At 48.6% G+C, this 13091-nt stretch overlaps 1 protein-coding gene across 3 annotated transcripts in view; it reads right to left on the bottom strand.

The window, feature by feature from the left end:
* SEMA6B (semaphorin 6B) overlaps positions 1-13091 on the bottom strand; it is a 241785-nt gene that overhangs the window by 76466 nt on the left and 152228 nt on the right. For all 3 annotated transcript variants that reach the window (XM_033954396.1, XM_033954398.1, XM_033954397.1), the window contains one exon: positions 12440-12569. In XM_033954396.1, coding sequence (XP_033810287.1) covers positions 12440-12569 — 130 coding nt within the window. The remainder of the gene's footprint in view (positions 1-12439; positions 12570-13091) is intronic.

The following is a 13091-nucleotide window of genomic DNA, read 5'->3' as shown; positions in this document are numbered from 1 at the left end:
CCGGCCCCCCCGTAGCTGCTCCAGGACTCGGCGGCGCCGCCATCTTGAGTTCCCCTTGCTTGCCGCGGTCCTTTTCTCTGCGGGCCGACTTCAGCGACATACCACCGCAAAAGCGGCCCGAGACTCACTCACAGAGTCCGAAGGGGGGGAGATATCGGAGGGTCCGGTCCAAAGGCTCAAGAGCCGGAGAATGCCCAAAAAGGGAGGGGAAGCTGCGTAGGGCCGCGGGAGAGAGAGACACAGACTAGCGTCCGTCTCGCTGCACAACTTCACGGATCCAAGACTGCTCACTGGAGAGGCGATTAAATTCTGTGATCCTAGCTCTCTGTGACCAAGCACGATCTCTCTCAGAAGTACACTGGGAAATCCTTACCAGCGAGTCCAACCCCAGTGCAGCACCCTTCTCCACGTGGCTCCTGTTATTTTTCGTTTTAGTAAAGCTGGATGCAGCTGCAAACCTCCCCTCTCCTAAGTTCCCCTCGGTTCAGGGACGGACATGCTTCCTTACAGCCAGCTGCAGACAGGATTCCGTAGCTGTTCCAGGGCACGGCAGCGCCGCCATCTTGACCTCCCCCTGCTTGCCGCGGTCCGTTTCTTTGCGGGCCGATTCCTGCTACACGCCACGACGAAATCGGCCCGAAACTCGCCCACCGCGTCCGGAGGAGGGGAGGTATCGGAGGGTCCGGGCCGGCGCCTCAAAATCCGAAGAGTGCCCGAAGAGGGAGGGGAATCTGCGGAGGGCCGCGGGAGAGACACAGACTAGCGTCTGTCCCGCAGCATGGCGTCACGTGATCTGAAGCCATGGATTTTACTAGGTCTACCTTAATAACAGTTTAAAGACTTTTCCTCAAGGAACTTGTCCAAACCTTTTTTTAAACCCAGCTACGTTAACTGCTTTTACTATTTGCTCCAGCAAAGAGTTCAAGAGCTTAACTATAGGCTGAGTGAAAAAATATTTTATCCTATTTGTTGTAAGTATGCCACTATGTAACTTCAAGGAGTGTCCCCTGGTCTTTGTACTTTTTGAGAGAAATCAATCAATTTGCAGGTCCAGGAAGTGACAATAGAGGAAGAGCTGAAGCTGACGCGAGCAGCAGGTTGGGGTTGCTGCTTGTGCCACGAACATTAAAAATGTATGAGGGAAGGGAAAGGGCACGCACGTGCAATAGTGGGGGAGGGTAGAAAGGAAGATGGGGCCAAGACAGTCCCTGGGGCAGACCATTCCCCTCCCCCCCTTACTACACCACTGGGTCTCATGAGAGTTTCATACTTCTCCCTATGCATCCTAGCATCCTTCTAGCTTTCGCTGTCGCCTTTTCAACATGTTTGGCCACCTTAAGATCATCACATACTATCACACCCAAGTCCCGTTCTTCTTTTATGCACAAAAGTTCTTCACCCCCTAAATTGTATTGTCCATGATGACCCACCCTTGGATGATGAGAAGCTAGCTATCAGATGAGGAAACAGAAAAAGAAGCTAGGTCCAGTCATGATTGTTGCAGTGAAGCCTAGACAGTTCATAGAGAAATGGATGAAGAGTCAGAGAAGCTAAGTCCGGCTAGTTCATGATATCCCTGAAGTCTGGCCTCTAAAACATTACTCTCTTTCGCCTACTCTCCTTTCTCCCCTCCAAAATCAGCCTTCGATAGGACACGAGACAGCTGTCCCTTATGAGCCCTCTTTGAGATGGGCTTTCTGTTCAACACCTCTTTGTGACATATGATTGACGATGGTTGGTTGTTGTCAATCTGTGAAACATGCTCTCTATATATCACCAAGATTCAATCAAACAAAGAAAGGACATGCGCACACAGCGAGCCTCAGTTGTTATCAGAGATCATGAGTATCATGAAAGGACCAAGGACACAAGTCCTCTGCACTTCCAGAAAGATTCCAGCCACAGGGTAAAATCTTCATCTCTCCCAAAAGATATTGCCTCCATCAATAATGAAAGCAGATCTAAAAAGTGGCCAGAGTCCTTCTTGCAAGTTTTTTGAAATCTTGTGATCCTTCCTTGCAATCCCTCAGAATCTGCCAACTAATGAAACCATGTCAAGTGCTGTCCTGCTCATCTGCAGTGCAGGGTGAAATGGGCTCTGTCCTGACACTAACGGGCGCTTTCTGAACACGTCTGTTTGCTTATAACATTAAGTGGTAAATCCCCACAGATCTACTTAGGATTCAGGAAGGTTAAAATGTACAGTACCCAATTAGATCCACAAAAGTTAATTTTTAGTCACTTTGAAGCACTTGCATTCTTTCCCAATATATTAGCTTTTAGCCCCTGTTTAAAAACAGGTGGAATACTGTGAAAAGCAAATTTACCCCCCCTTTACTAAACCACGATAGCGGTTATTAGTGCAGCGAGCCGCGCTGAATGCTCTGCACTGCTCCTGACGCTCATAGAGTTCCTATGGGCATCAGAAGCAGCGCGGAGCATTCAGCATTAATAACAGCTATCGCGGTTTAGTAAAAAAAAAAAAAAGGGGGGGGGAGGGTTAAAGAGGTGCCCATTGAAGATGTTTCAGGGATGTGGTTGAACTAATCATGTTTATTGATCTTTTGAAAAAAATATAATGCATATACTTTAATCTGTCACCTGAGATAGTTTAAAACTAGGTTTGTACTTTTAACACATGTGGAAGGGCCTTTTCAATATGATGCCTAAGTCCGACTTTGCATGTTTTGTGAAGTAAGTCCAAAAACTGGGTAGAGAAAATGCACAATTTCGAAACCACATAACACCTATCTATCTTTTTCATAAATGATCATATTTAGACATGTTCACCCTTGGGGCATCTATCTTTTCTACCATTTTCGAAAGCCAAAACATCCAAATGAAAGACATATAAAACAAGCCATTTGGATGTAGAAGGGACCAGCAATTTTAGTGTACTGGCAACACAGACATCCCAGCAGTGTAGTGGATCACCCAAGGGGGGCACTGCAGTGAACGTCACATAAAGGGTCCCAGGTACATGTCTCATCAAAACTCCCTTACACTGTATGGGGAGCTCTCCAAAACTCACCCAAAACCAACTGTACCCAACTTTCCACTAATCCTATGTCTGCAGGTATCACCTATATGTTATCACAAGCCCGATCCCAGTGCCGGCCTTGTGCCAGTGGAAAACCTCAAAAACCACCCGGTGAAATTAGTCAGGGCTGATCACTATGTGACTGCAAGCCAGGAACAAGATCAGGAAGCGCAGGCTGTATTCAAGCAGGGTTTAGCCCATAGCTCTTTGAAAACAGGTTTTAAGAACATAACATAAGAACATAAGCAGTGCCTCCGCCGGGTCAGACCATAGGTCCATCATGCCCAGCAGTCTGCTCCCGCGGCGGCCCAAACAGGTCACGACCTGTCTGAATCACCAGAAGGGGCCCCCTTGCCACCTTGGTTTCCCATTGAAGTCCTATCTTCCCATCGAAGTCCTAACCCTCCGGTCTTGCACATGCACGACCTGGTCGGGTTTCTATACTTATTTCCTGGATACTTCTCTCAGTATCCCACGATCCCTTTATCCCTCAGGAATCCGTCCAATCCCTGTTTGAATCCCTGTACCGTACTCTGCCTGACCACTTCCTCCGGTAGCGCATTCCAAGTGTCCACGACTCTTTGGGTGAAAAAAAACTTCCTTGCATTTGTTTTGAACCTATCTCCCTTCAGTTTCTCCGAATGCCCCCTCGTACCTATTGTCCCCTTCAGTCTGAAGAATCTGTCCCTATCCACCCTCTCTATGCCCCTCATGATCTTAAAGGTCTCTATCATATCTCCCCTGAGCCTCCTTTTTTCCAGAGAGTAGAGCCCCAGCCTATCCAACCTCTCGGCGTATGGGCAGTGTTCCAGCCCTCTTACCAGTTTCATTGCTCTCCTTTGGACTCTCTCAAGTACCGCCATGTCCTTCTTGAGGTATGGCGACCAATACTGAACGCAGTATTCCAGATGTGGACGCACCATCGCTCGATACAATGGCATGATGACTTCCCGCGTCCTGGTTGTGATGCCCCTCTTTATGATGCCCAGCATCCTGTTGGCTTTTTTCGAGGCTGCTGCGCACTGTGCAGATGGCTTCAGTGATGCATCCACCAGCACACCCAAGTCTCTCTCAAGTCTGCTGTCTCCCAACAATGCCCCCCCCAATTTGTAGTTGAACAACGGGTTCTTTTTCCCTATATGCATGACCTTGCATTTTTCCACGTTAAAGCGCATTTGCCATTTGTTTGCCCAGTCTTCCAGCTTCTCCAGGTCCCTTTGCAGGTCCTCACACTTCTCCCTGGACCTAACTCTGCCGCACAGTTTGGTATCATCTGCAAATTTTATAACCTCGCACTTTGCCTCCTTTTCCAGGTCATTGATAAATATGTTGAAGAGTAACGGCCCCAGCACCGATCCCTGTGGCACACCGCTCGTGACTCCCCGCCAGTATATCAGAATATTGGCCCTTTACTCCAACCCTCTGCAGTCTATCCGACAACCAGTGCTTGATCCATCTGTGCACATCCCCTCCCACCCCGTGGTTCCACAGCTTCCTAAGCAGCCTTTCATGTGGCACCTTGTCGAAAGCCTTTTGAAAATCGAGGTAAATGATGTCTATGGGTTCCCCATTGTCCACCCGACTGCTTATTCCCTCAAAGAAGTACAGAAGGTTCGTTAAGCATGACCTTCCCTTACAGAATCCGTGCTGGCTTGTTCTCAGTAGGCCATTTCTCTCGATGTGCTCACAAATGCCGTCCTTGATCATAGCTTCCACCATCTTCCCTATAATTGAAGTCAGGCTCACCGGCCTGTAGTTCCCGGGGTCACCCCTCGATCCCTTCTTGAAGATAGGTGTGACATTCGCCAATTTCCAGTCCTCTGGTACCTCTCCAGTTTTCAAGGATAGGTTGCAAACATGTTGGATTGTGCCCGCTATTTCTTGTCTTAGTTCCTTCAGGACCCTTGGGTGGATCCCTTCCGGGCCCGGTGATTTGCCGCATTTTAACCTGTCTATCTGTTTGAGGACATCCTCCTTACTTACCTCTATGTGCTCCAATTTTTCGGCCTGTTTCCCACTCATGAGCTCCTCTGAGTCCGGTATATTAGATGTGTCTTCTCTCGTGAAAACCGACGAGAAGAACGTGTTCAACCTCTCAGCTACCTCTTTATCCTCCTTAATCACTCCCTTCCTGTCCCCATCGTCCAACGGCCCCATCTCCTCTCTCGCTGGTCGCTTCCCCTTTACGTAACTGAAGAATGCCTTGAAGTTTTTCGCCTCCCTGGCCAGCCCCTCTTCGTATTCCCCTTTTGCTTTTCTAACCTCTCGGTGGCATTCCTTTTGGCATTTCCTGTGCGTCTGGTGATTTTCCTCCGTTGGGTCCTTTTTCCATCTCTGGAAGGATACTTTTTTGTCATTTATTGCCCTCTTTACTTCAGCTGACATCCAAACCGGGTCCTTTGACCGCTTGTTCTTGCAGCCTTTCCTGAAACTGGGGACGTACATTCTTTGTGCTTCCTGCAGGGTGTCCCTGAATAGGGTCCAGGCGCTTACTACATTCTCCATCCTAAAGATGTTTCTGAGCTTCCTCCCCACCATTTCCCTCATAGCAACATAGTTCCCTTTCCTGAAGTTGAGCGCGGTTGTAGCGGTCCTCCTTACTATGGGTGTCCCCCTTTCTAATGTGAATCTGATCGCGCTGTGGTCACTGTTGCCTAGTGGTCCTCCCACTTCTACCCCTCTTGCAGGCCCCCCCAATCCGTTTAGGATGAGGTCAAGAGTAGCACCCCCTAGTGTTGGTTCCGTGACCAGTTGCTCCATGAAGCAGTCCCTCACAGCTTCTACAAATCCTGTTTCCCTAGTGCAGTTGGAGTGACCCGTACTCCAGTCTATCCCCGGGTAGTTGAAGTCCCCCATCACTGTTACACTTCCAGTCCTGCATTCCTGTCTCAGTTCAGCTTCCAAGTCGTCTCCGACTCCTTCTGGCTTACCAGGTGGGCGATAGTACAGCCCTAGCTTTATGCCTGCACCCTTGTTTCCCGGCAATTTGACCCATAGCGATTCCAGCCCCTCTGCCTTCGTTGCCATATCCATCCTGACCGAGTAGATAGAGTCCTTTATATATAGTGCTATGCTTCCCCCCTTCTTGTGGGTCCTGTCCCTCCTGTAGAGCTTGTACCCCGGCAGTGCCACATCCCATTGATTCTCCTCTGTCCACCAGGTTTCTGTAATTCCAATTACATCCAGGTCCTCCCCCTTGGCCACGACTTCTAGTTCACCCATCTTGGCCATGAGGCTTCTTGCATTTGCGTATAAGCACCGCAGGTCCCGTCGTTTTTCCTCCACCTCCGCATTTACCTGGGCCGCCTTCCCTTGAATTTCGGGCAGTTCTCCTGTTCCCTGTGCTTCTGCTTTGCCCTCAGCCTTTACCCTCGTAGCTTTCGGCTTCCCCACATTCCCGCCACCCCACTTCCCCGCTTTTCCTCTGGGTTTTCTAGCCCTACCGGCCCCCTCCTGGGCTATCATCCCCTGAGCCTCTGTTTGATCCCCCTCGCCTTATGGCACCCCTATATTGCCCTCAGCTTTCGCCCTCGTGCCGCCCAGTCCCCCTGTGTCTCCATGCCCCTTAGTCTCCTCCCAGCAAGCTCCCTTTACCTGATGTTTCCCTCGCTGTCTGATCATAAGATCCACCGGTCCCTCTACTTCCTCCTTGCAGTCAGCCCGTTCAGCATCTGTTCTGGATACTGTTGTCCGAAGCATCAACATCAGATCAGCTGTCGGCTTCCCCCTCTGCTCAGTTTAAAGCCCTCTCGATCTCCTTCTTCACATTGGCTGCCAGTAGTCTAGTTCCCGCTGTGCTCAGGTGCAGGCTGTCCCGCCGGTAGAGCTTGCTCTTTCCCCAGAAGGACGTCCAGTTCCTCACAAAGTGGAAGTCCTCCTCCTGACACCATCTCCTCAACCATGCATTCACAGCCTGGAGGTCTGCCTGCCTCTTTGCATCTGCTCTCGGTACAGGCAGGATCTCTGAGAATGCTATCTTCCGGGTACTCCGCTTCAGCTTTCGTCCCAGGACCCTGAACTGGTCAGTCAGTGTGGCCATGCTGAAGTTCTTCCGGCTCACATCATTCGTTCTGACGTGGATTATCACCGCAGTCTCCTCTGTCTCTGCTCTGTCCAGGATCCTCTCGATCCTATCAGTGATGTCTCATGTCTTGGCCCCTGGGAGACAAGTCACTAGCCGGTCCTCCCTTCCTCCAGCTATGTGACTATCTACCTCTCTCAAGATCGAGTCTCCCACCACAATAGCAGACTTCCCTTTCCTCAGCAACCTCCTCTGTCTCAGGTCCGTGTCCTCGGTGTAGTGCGGTGTCTCTCTCTTGGGGTCTCGGTGAGTCACGGTCTCCTCCTCTTGCATGGTTCCTCCGCTAGGTCCTTCCCTGGAGTCGCCTTGTGGATCCTGGGTCTCGTCTGCCGACATCCGTCTGAGCAGCTGCTGGTCCTGTTCCTCCACCTTCCTATAGGCCTCCTCGATGAATCTCTCGAGGTCCCTCACTTGTTCCACAATAGGGCCTGCTCTGTCTGTGTCCTTGGTCGACCAGCTCGTCTCCTCTGTGGTGCGCAGTCCCTCCAGTTCCTGGACCCTGACCCTCAATCTGTCGACCTCCATCCTCAGGCTTTCCAGTTCCTGACACCGACTGCATATGTACTCCCGCCTTCCCAAGGGGAGGTAGTCATACATATTGCACTCTGTGCAGTATACCGGAAAGTACCTCTGGGATCCTGGGTCCTCCATCGCTCTCGTAGAGTGCTGGTGTGCTCCTGCTGTGGGTAAGAGAGAGAGAAAAGAAAGTGATTACTTGGCGTTTCTGGCTCCCTCACAAGGCACCTTCGCAAAGGCGCTCTCGCTAAGGCGAGCGCCTTTGCCGCTCGCTTTGCCGCGCGCCTTACGGCTGCGCACCGTTGGCTGCTCTCCTTATATGGAGAGTTCGGTCCGGTGACGTCAGGGGGTGGGTGGAGCTAACTCTCGCCTCTGCCCCGCGACTCTGGTCTCCCTGCACCGCTCTCCGTCCGCTGCCTCTCTCCCTCCACTTCCTCCGATCCTCTTTCTCCCTTTCCTGCCTCAGCTGCCTCGTGCTCCGGGTTCGCTAGGCACAGCTCTGCCTATCTCCTGCCACTGGCCCGAATGCTGTCCCCTTTAAATCCACCATCTTGGAAAGGGCCGGCCAAACAGGGCAGAAGGCAGCCTCAGTAGAAGAAAGCCCTTCCCACCAGTAGGGCTGGGCGTGGCAGAGCAGCAATGGAACAGTTAGAAAGCTGGCTGTCTCAAAGTGGAGCCAGCCCAGGAACCCACGGATGTGGAAATGATAAACCCAGAGGCAGAGGAGCAAACACAGGAGAACCAGATATTGGAGGACATGGACTGGAGTGCTCTGCCAGAGCTTGCATTTCCAGAAGCCATGGAAGTGAGCTGATCTGACTGTGTGTTTGCCTTACAAAATGTTTTTGGGGTTTTTAAAAAATTTTTTTTTAATTTTTGGGTGTTGGCTGTCTTGCCGCTGGGACAATGTTTAAGGACAGTTAGGCAACATTGGTAATGTACTTTTGAATGCCGTGGAAACCCTGAAGGTTGGAGGCAGGTTTTGCCAGACATCCATGTAGTGAGTTTTGTGGGTTATATTTTTTGTTCTTTGACTTGCTGACTTGAGAGAAGGGCGAAGACCTTCAACATTGTACAATGCTGAGTTTTGTGTTTGGATTAAAGACTGCCTGGGACTAAATTGTACTTTGTGCGGTCACTGTTACTACAAAGTAGGACTTACCTGGGACATAAGTTAAGCACTTGAAGAATAAACCAGACCAGGCTGGTAAGGACAATATTATTTTGGCTACATTATAGTTGCTGTTACTTTTGGACTTTTGTTTTTCTTGCATTTTTGTTTTGCCCTGTCTGGATGATCAATAAATGTTATTTCTTTCTTTTGATACTTACCTGAATTGTGTCATTCTGACTTTTGTACACAGAGTAAGGCACCCAAAACAGGGCTTCCTCCTTCTTGGGGAAGGGTGCCAGGGCAATATTGTAGGTGTGTGCCGGGCCCTGCTAGGCCCTAAGGGATGGTCACGCTACAATGTCAGTACAGTAGAGTTTTGGTGGTCTCACACTTTCCACTACAAGTGTGGAGGTTAAGATGGGATAAGGGCCTGCGTCCCCTTCTTGGGAGTCCACTGCACTGACCACCAGGCTACTCCAGACACCTGCTTGCTGTCTAAGGACTGGCCATTACATCTGCTGCTATCATAGAGACAGATATGTAGAGTTTCGTTCACATCTTTGGAGGGCTGGGGGGGGGTCAATGACCCCTGAGGGAGTATATGTACGGAGGGAGGGGTCATGCCTTCAGTGGTCATCTGGTCAGTTTTGGCACCCTTTTGGTCCTTATGTGTTTCTAAAACAAGTCTAGCCCCAAACATCTTAATGGTGACCTGGACATTTTTGAAACGTTTGGTTATCGTTGCAAAAAGTCCAAGTCCTATGCCCACCCTATTCCCGCTCAAAACATGCTTCTAACATGTCCCCTTGAGATTTAGATGTGCTGGAGATGAACAGCCTAGAAAAGCATCTAGAAAGTAGGTTTTAAAAATGGCAATTTAGACGTTTTGGTGACCCAAATGCCACTTTATGCTGTGTTTTGGACCTATGAGCCCCATAACCACCCACCAACCCTAACCTTCTGCAGCTTGGAGAAGACATGACTAGGGGGAGATATGATAGAAGTCTATAAAATAATGAATGGAGTGGAATGGATAAATGTCAATCCGTTGTTTATTCTTTCCAAAATTACAAAGGCTAGGGGACACACACCAAGCCGTTAATAGGAGAAAATATTGTTTCATTCAATGCGTAATTCCAGAACTTGTTCCAGAGGATGTGCTAACTGCAGCTTAGTAAAAGGTCCCCTTGGTTAGCATCAGGCTATGTGGTTAGATATTCACCCTATACTATCAATATAAGATTTTAAAATATCCCAGTAATGAAATTGCACTTTCACCGTAGTTGGTGAACACGCAGCTTGTTTTGAATATTGGTCTTGTTTTTAATTGATTAAAACTAGGGGTGGGCAATGATTAAAAATGTTAATCGCATGATTATTCGTGCTTAATCATGACATGCAAAGGTGAAATAGGAAGTAGGGTCAGGGAGGGGCAGGACACATTGGAGAGAAGGTTTCCGAGTCAGCTACAAACTGCGTGTGCCTCTGCCGGCAACCCTATGAAAACTCAAGTCTATTAAGGTAAATACGAGAGTGGGAGAAGCTGTTCCATCCCCTTTATCATTTTGGTCAAGCTTCACTGTACCTTTTCTGTTTCTGCTATGCAGCTACTCAGTGGCATAGAAAGGGCGAGAGGAGCCCGGGGTGGTGGTGCCCCTCCCCCATCCTTGTCTCCTCCCCCTGTGCCCCCCGTACCTCTGTAGTTGAAGTTATTGCTTGCAGTGGTCCCCGTGACCCCATCGGCTCTCCCTCTGATGTGACTTCCTACGAGTGGCACCCAGAAATGATGTCAGTGGGAGAGCCGACGGGGTTACGAAGAGCACATTGTTGGCTGCCACAAACAACAACTTCAACTAGAGGTATGGGGAAGGGAAGGGGGCGTGCGTGTGGAAGAGAGGCATGGAAAGAAGTGGGGAGGGGTGAAGGGGAAGAAGGGTGCTGGCGCCCCTACCAACATGGCAACCGGGGCGGACTGCCCCCCTCCCTTACTTCGCCACTGCAGCTACTAGAACTGCACACAGTACTCAAGGTGCAGTTGTACCATGGAGTGATATAGAGGCATTATGATATTCTCTCTTCCCCTATGAAAAATCACTCTGATCTACAATTCTATGCGTCCAATTAGACAAACCCAGGACTGGATCATCCTGTCTCTTATGACATGGAGTCATCTGGTCATCCTATAGCACTGGCTTCCCATGGTTGAAGCTAACTTACAGTGTGTCATTCCAGTCTGCACAGGGGTGAATTTATGAGTTAGATGTGCACATATGTTGTAAATTATTTTCAAGTGAAAGCACAGTGGGTAATCTTGGTATATTTTAAGCCTGATAACACCCCCCCCTGGGAAAAAAAAAAAATACAGCCACATTACAGATAAAAGATGTTATGGTTATTGCAAATAATGCTGCCAATGTGGAAGCTGCTCCCTGGAGGATCAGTGGGTGAACAGAATCTGACAAAAAAACTAACCATCCTATGGGCGCCCACCTATCAGAATAACATCTAAAACCACATCGCCTTCCACAAGTCTCCAGTACTGAATTATTGGTCGGTTTGAGAAAACAGAACCTTAAATCAGTCCTGGAAGAATGTGTAAATCACATTAAATATCACTAGCTTTTTTTGGAGGTGTTTTTCCACCACTTAGGTCAAAATGAAAAAAAGGTTAGAGATATTTATATGCAATATCTGACATCCTTATTTGGAAATGTGTTGCCAAGGTTTATAAATCATTTCTATTGCTAACAAACTCCTGTTTTGCATAACTTCAATCTGATCTACAAATGTGACGATTAAAAGCTAAAAATATATATTTCTACCTAAGTGTGCAAATTACTCTGCATAGTGGGGACAGACTATCTCTGACTTAATTTGCACCCCTCTTTTGCTACCTTTTCTTGACTATAGAGCATTCAATTTATCGCCAGGTGGATAGGTTTTGAGCAAGGCGAATACAGCTTGAGCCTAATCATCCAGGTTTCCAAGCAGCAACTAAGGTGGTGGTGGTGATGGTGAAGATCCCACAGAGACAACAATGGGAGTCATGGGGCAGACATAAGATGGGAGCCTGAGACACTTCAGTGTCTGTGTTATATCACTCACAGGATGCAGAGCTTTCTGTGGTTATTGCTTGCAGGAAACTAGTTTCACATATTACCATATGCCCTTATCCACAGGCCTTCTCTGCAGTGGCGTAGTCAGGGGGGAGGGGAAGTGAGGGAAAGAGATGCTGAGGTGGGAAAGGAATAATAGAAAGGGAGAATTGTTGGGTATGGGTGTCTGAGGGAAAGAGAGATGGTGCACATGGGAAAATGAAGAAAGTGGTGAATTGCTTGGCATAGGGAGGGAGAGAGAGAAAAATATTGGCTGTGGTGGTGGAAGAGGCATGATGTACAGATGCATGGGGAAGAGAGAGATGAGAGGGAGAAATGTTAGATGTGGTGGTGGAGAAGGAACAGTGGGATGGATGAAGAACAAAAGTAAGTACACATGTCCTATCTTTTCTTTCTATTTAAACTACAGTACCTTATTTTGAGGATTATTCCTTTAATGTTTAATGTTTTTATAGACTCTGTACTATAGGATACGAGTTACACACAAATTCAACTTACCAACGGTTTAAAAAAACGGAACCCATTCTTAACCTGGTGACTGTCTCTACACTGTCACATGACTGTGCACCCACCTGTCTCCAATGAATAAGGTTCTATTGACTTTTAGCATTCGCTGGATGCTAAGTCGTTCTGAGCTGCCGGTGTCGGTCATCAAGGATCGGCCCGGTCCACTTCCCAAAAAGACGGAGTATTCCTTCACATCTACAGGGAGAGAGCAAAGAGGGGCAGCCGTCAGTGAGAGTTTAAGAAGGAAAGAAAGGTTGGCAGAACTGTCCCACTCTCTGCAAGCAATGGATCTGAAACCTCAAGCCAACCATGAGAAACCTAAGACTCATTCTGGCCAGCAAACCTACACAGAGCAACTCCTCTTCTGTGGAGCAAGGGACAGGTCTGCGGTATTAATCCCATATCTGCGATTCCCTACCTGAGCACTGTATATAGATGCACTTATTTGTCCAGTTTGCCTGTCAAACTAGACTGTAAGCTCTTTTGAGCAGGGACTGTCTCTTTCATGTTTGATGTACAGCGCTGCGTATGTCTGGAAGCACCATAGAAATGATTAAGTAGTAAATTTTCTACCCTCAACGCAACAGAAAATTGCATCCTTGGCACCCCGCAAAGCTCTAACAATGCACCTCCCTTCTCTGCTGTTCCAGCGCTGGGACCCACATATAGAGTCAGGACAGAATGCAGTGCTGGAATGATATACTGTTCAGCTCCTAG

This window comes from Geotrypetes seraphini, chromosome 8 (genome assembly GCF_902459505.1).
Source record: "Geotrypetes seraphini chromosome 8, aGeoSer1.1, whole genome shotgun sequence".
NCBI classification, from domain to species: domain Eukaryota; kingdom Metazoa; phylum Chordata; class Amphibia; order Gymnophiona; family Dermophiidae; genus Geotrypetes; species Geotrypetes seraphini.
The sequence above is the reverse complement of the archived record's forward strand: the minus strand, read 5'-3'. Positions and strand labels throughout refer to the sequence as shown.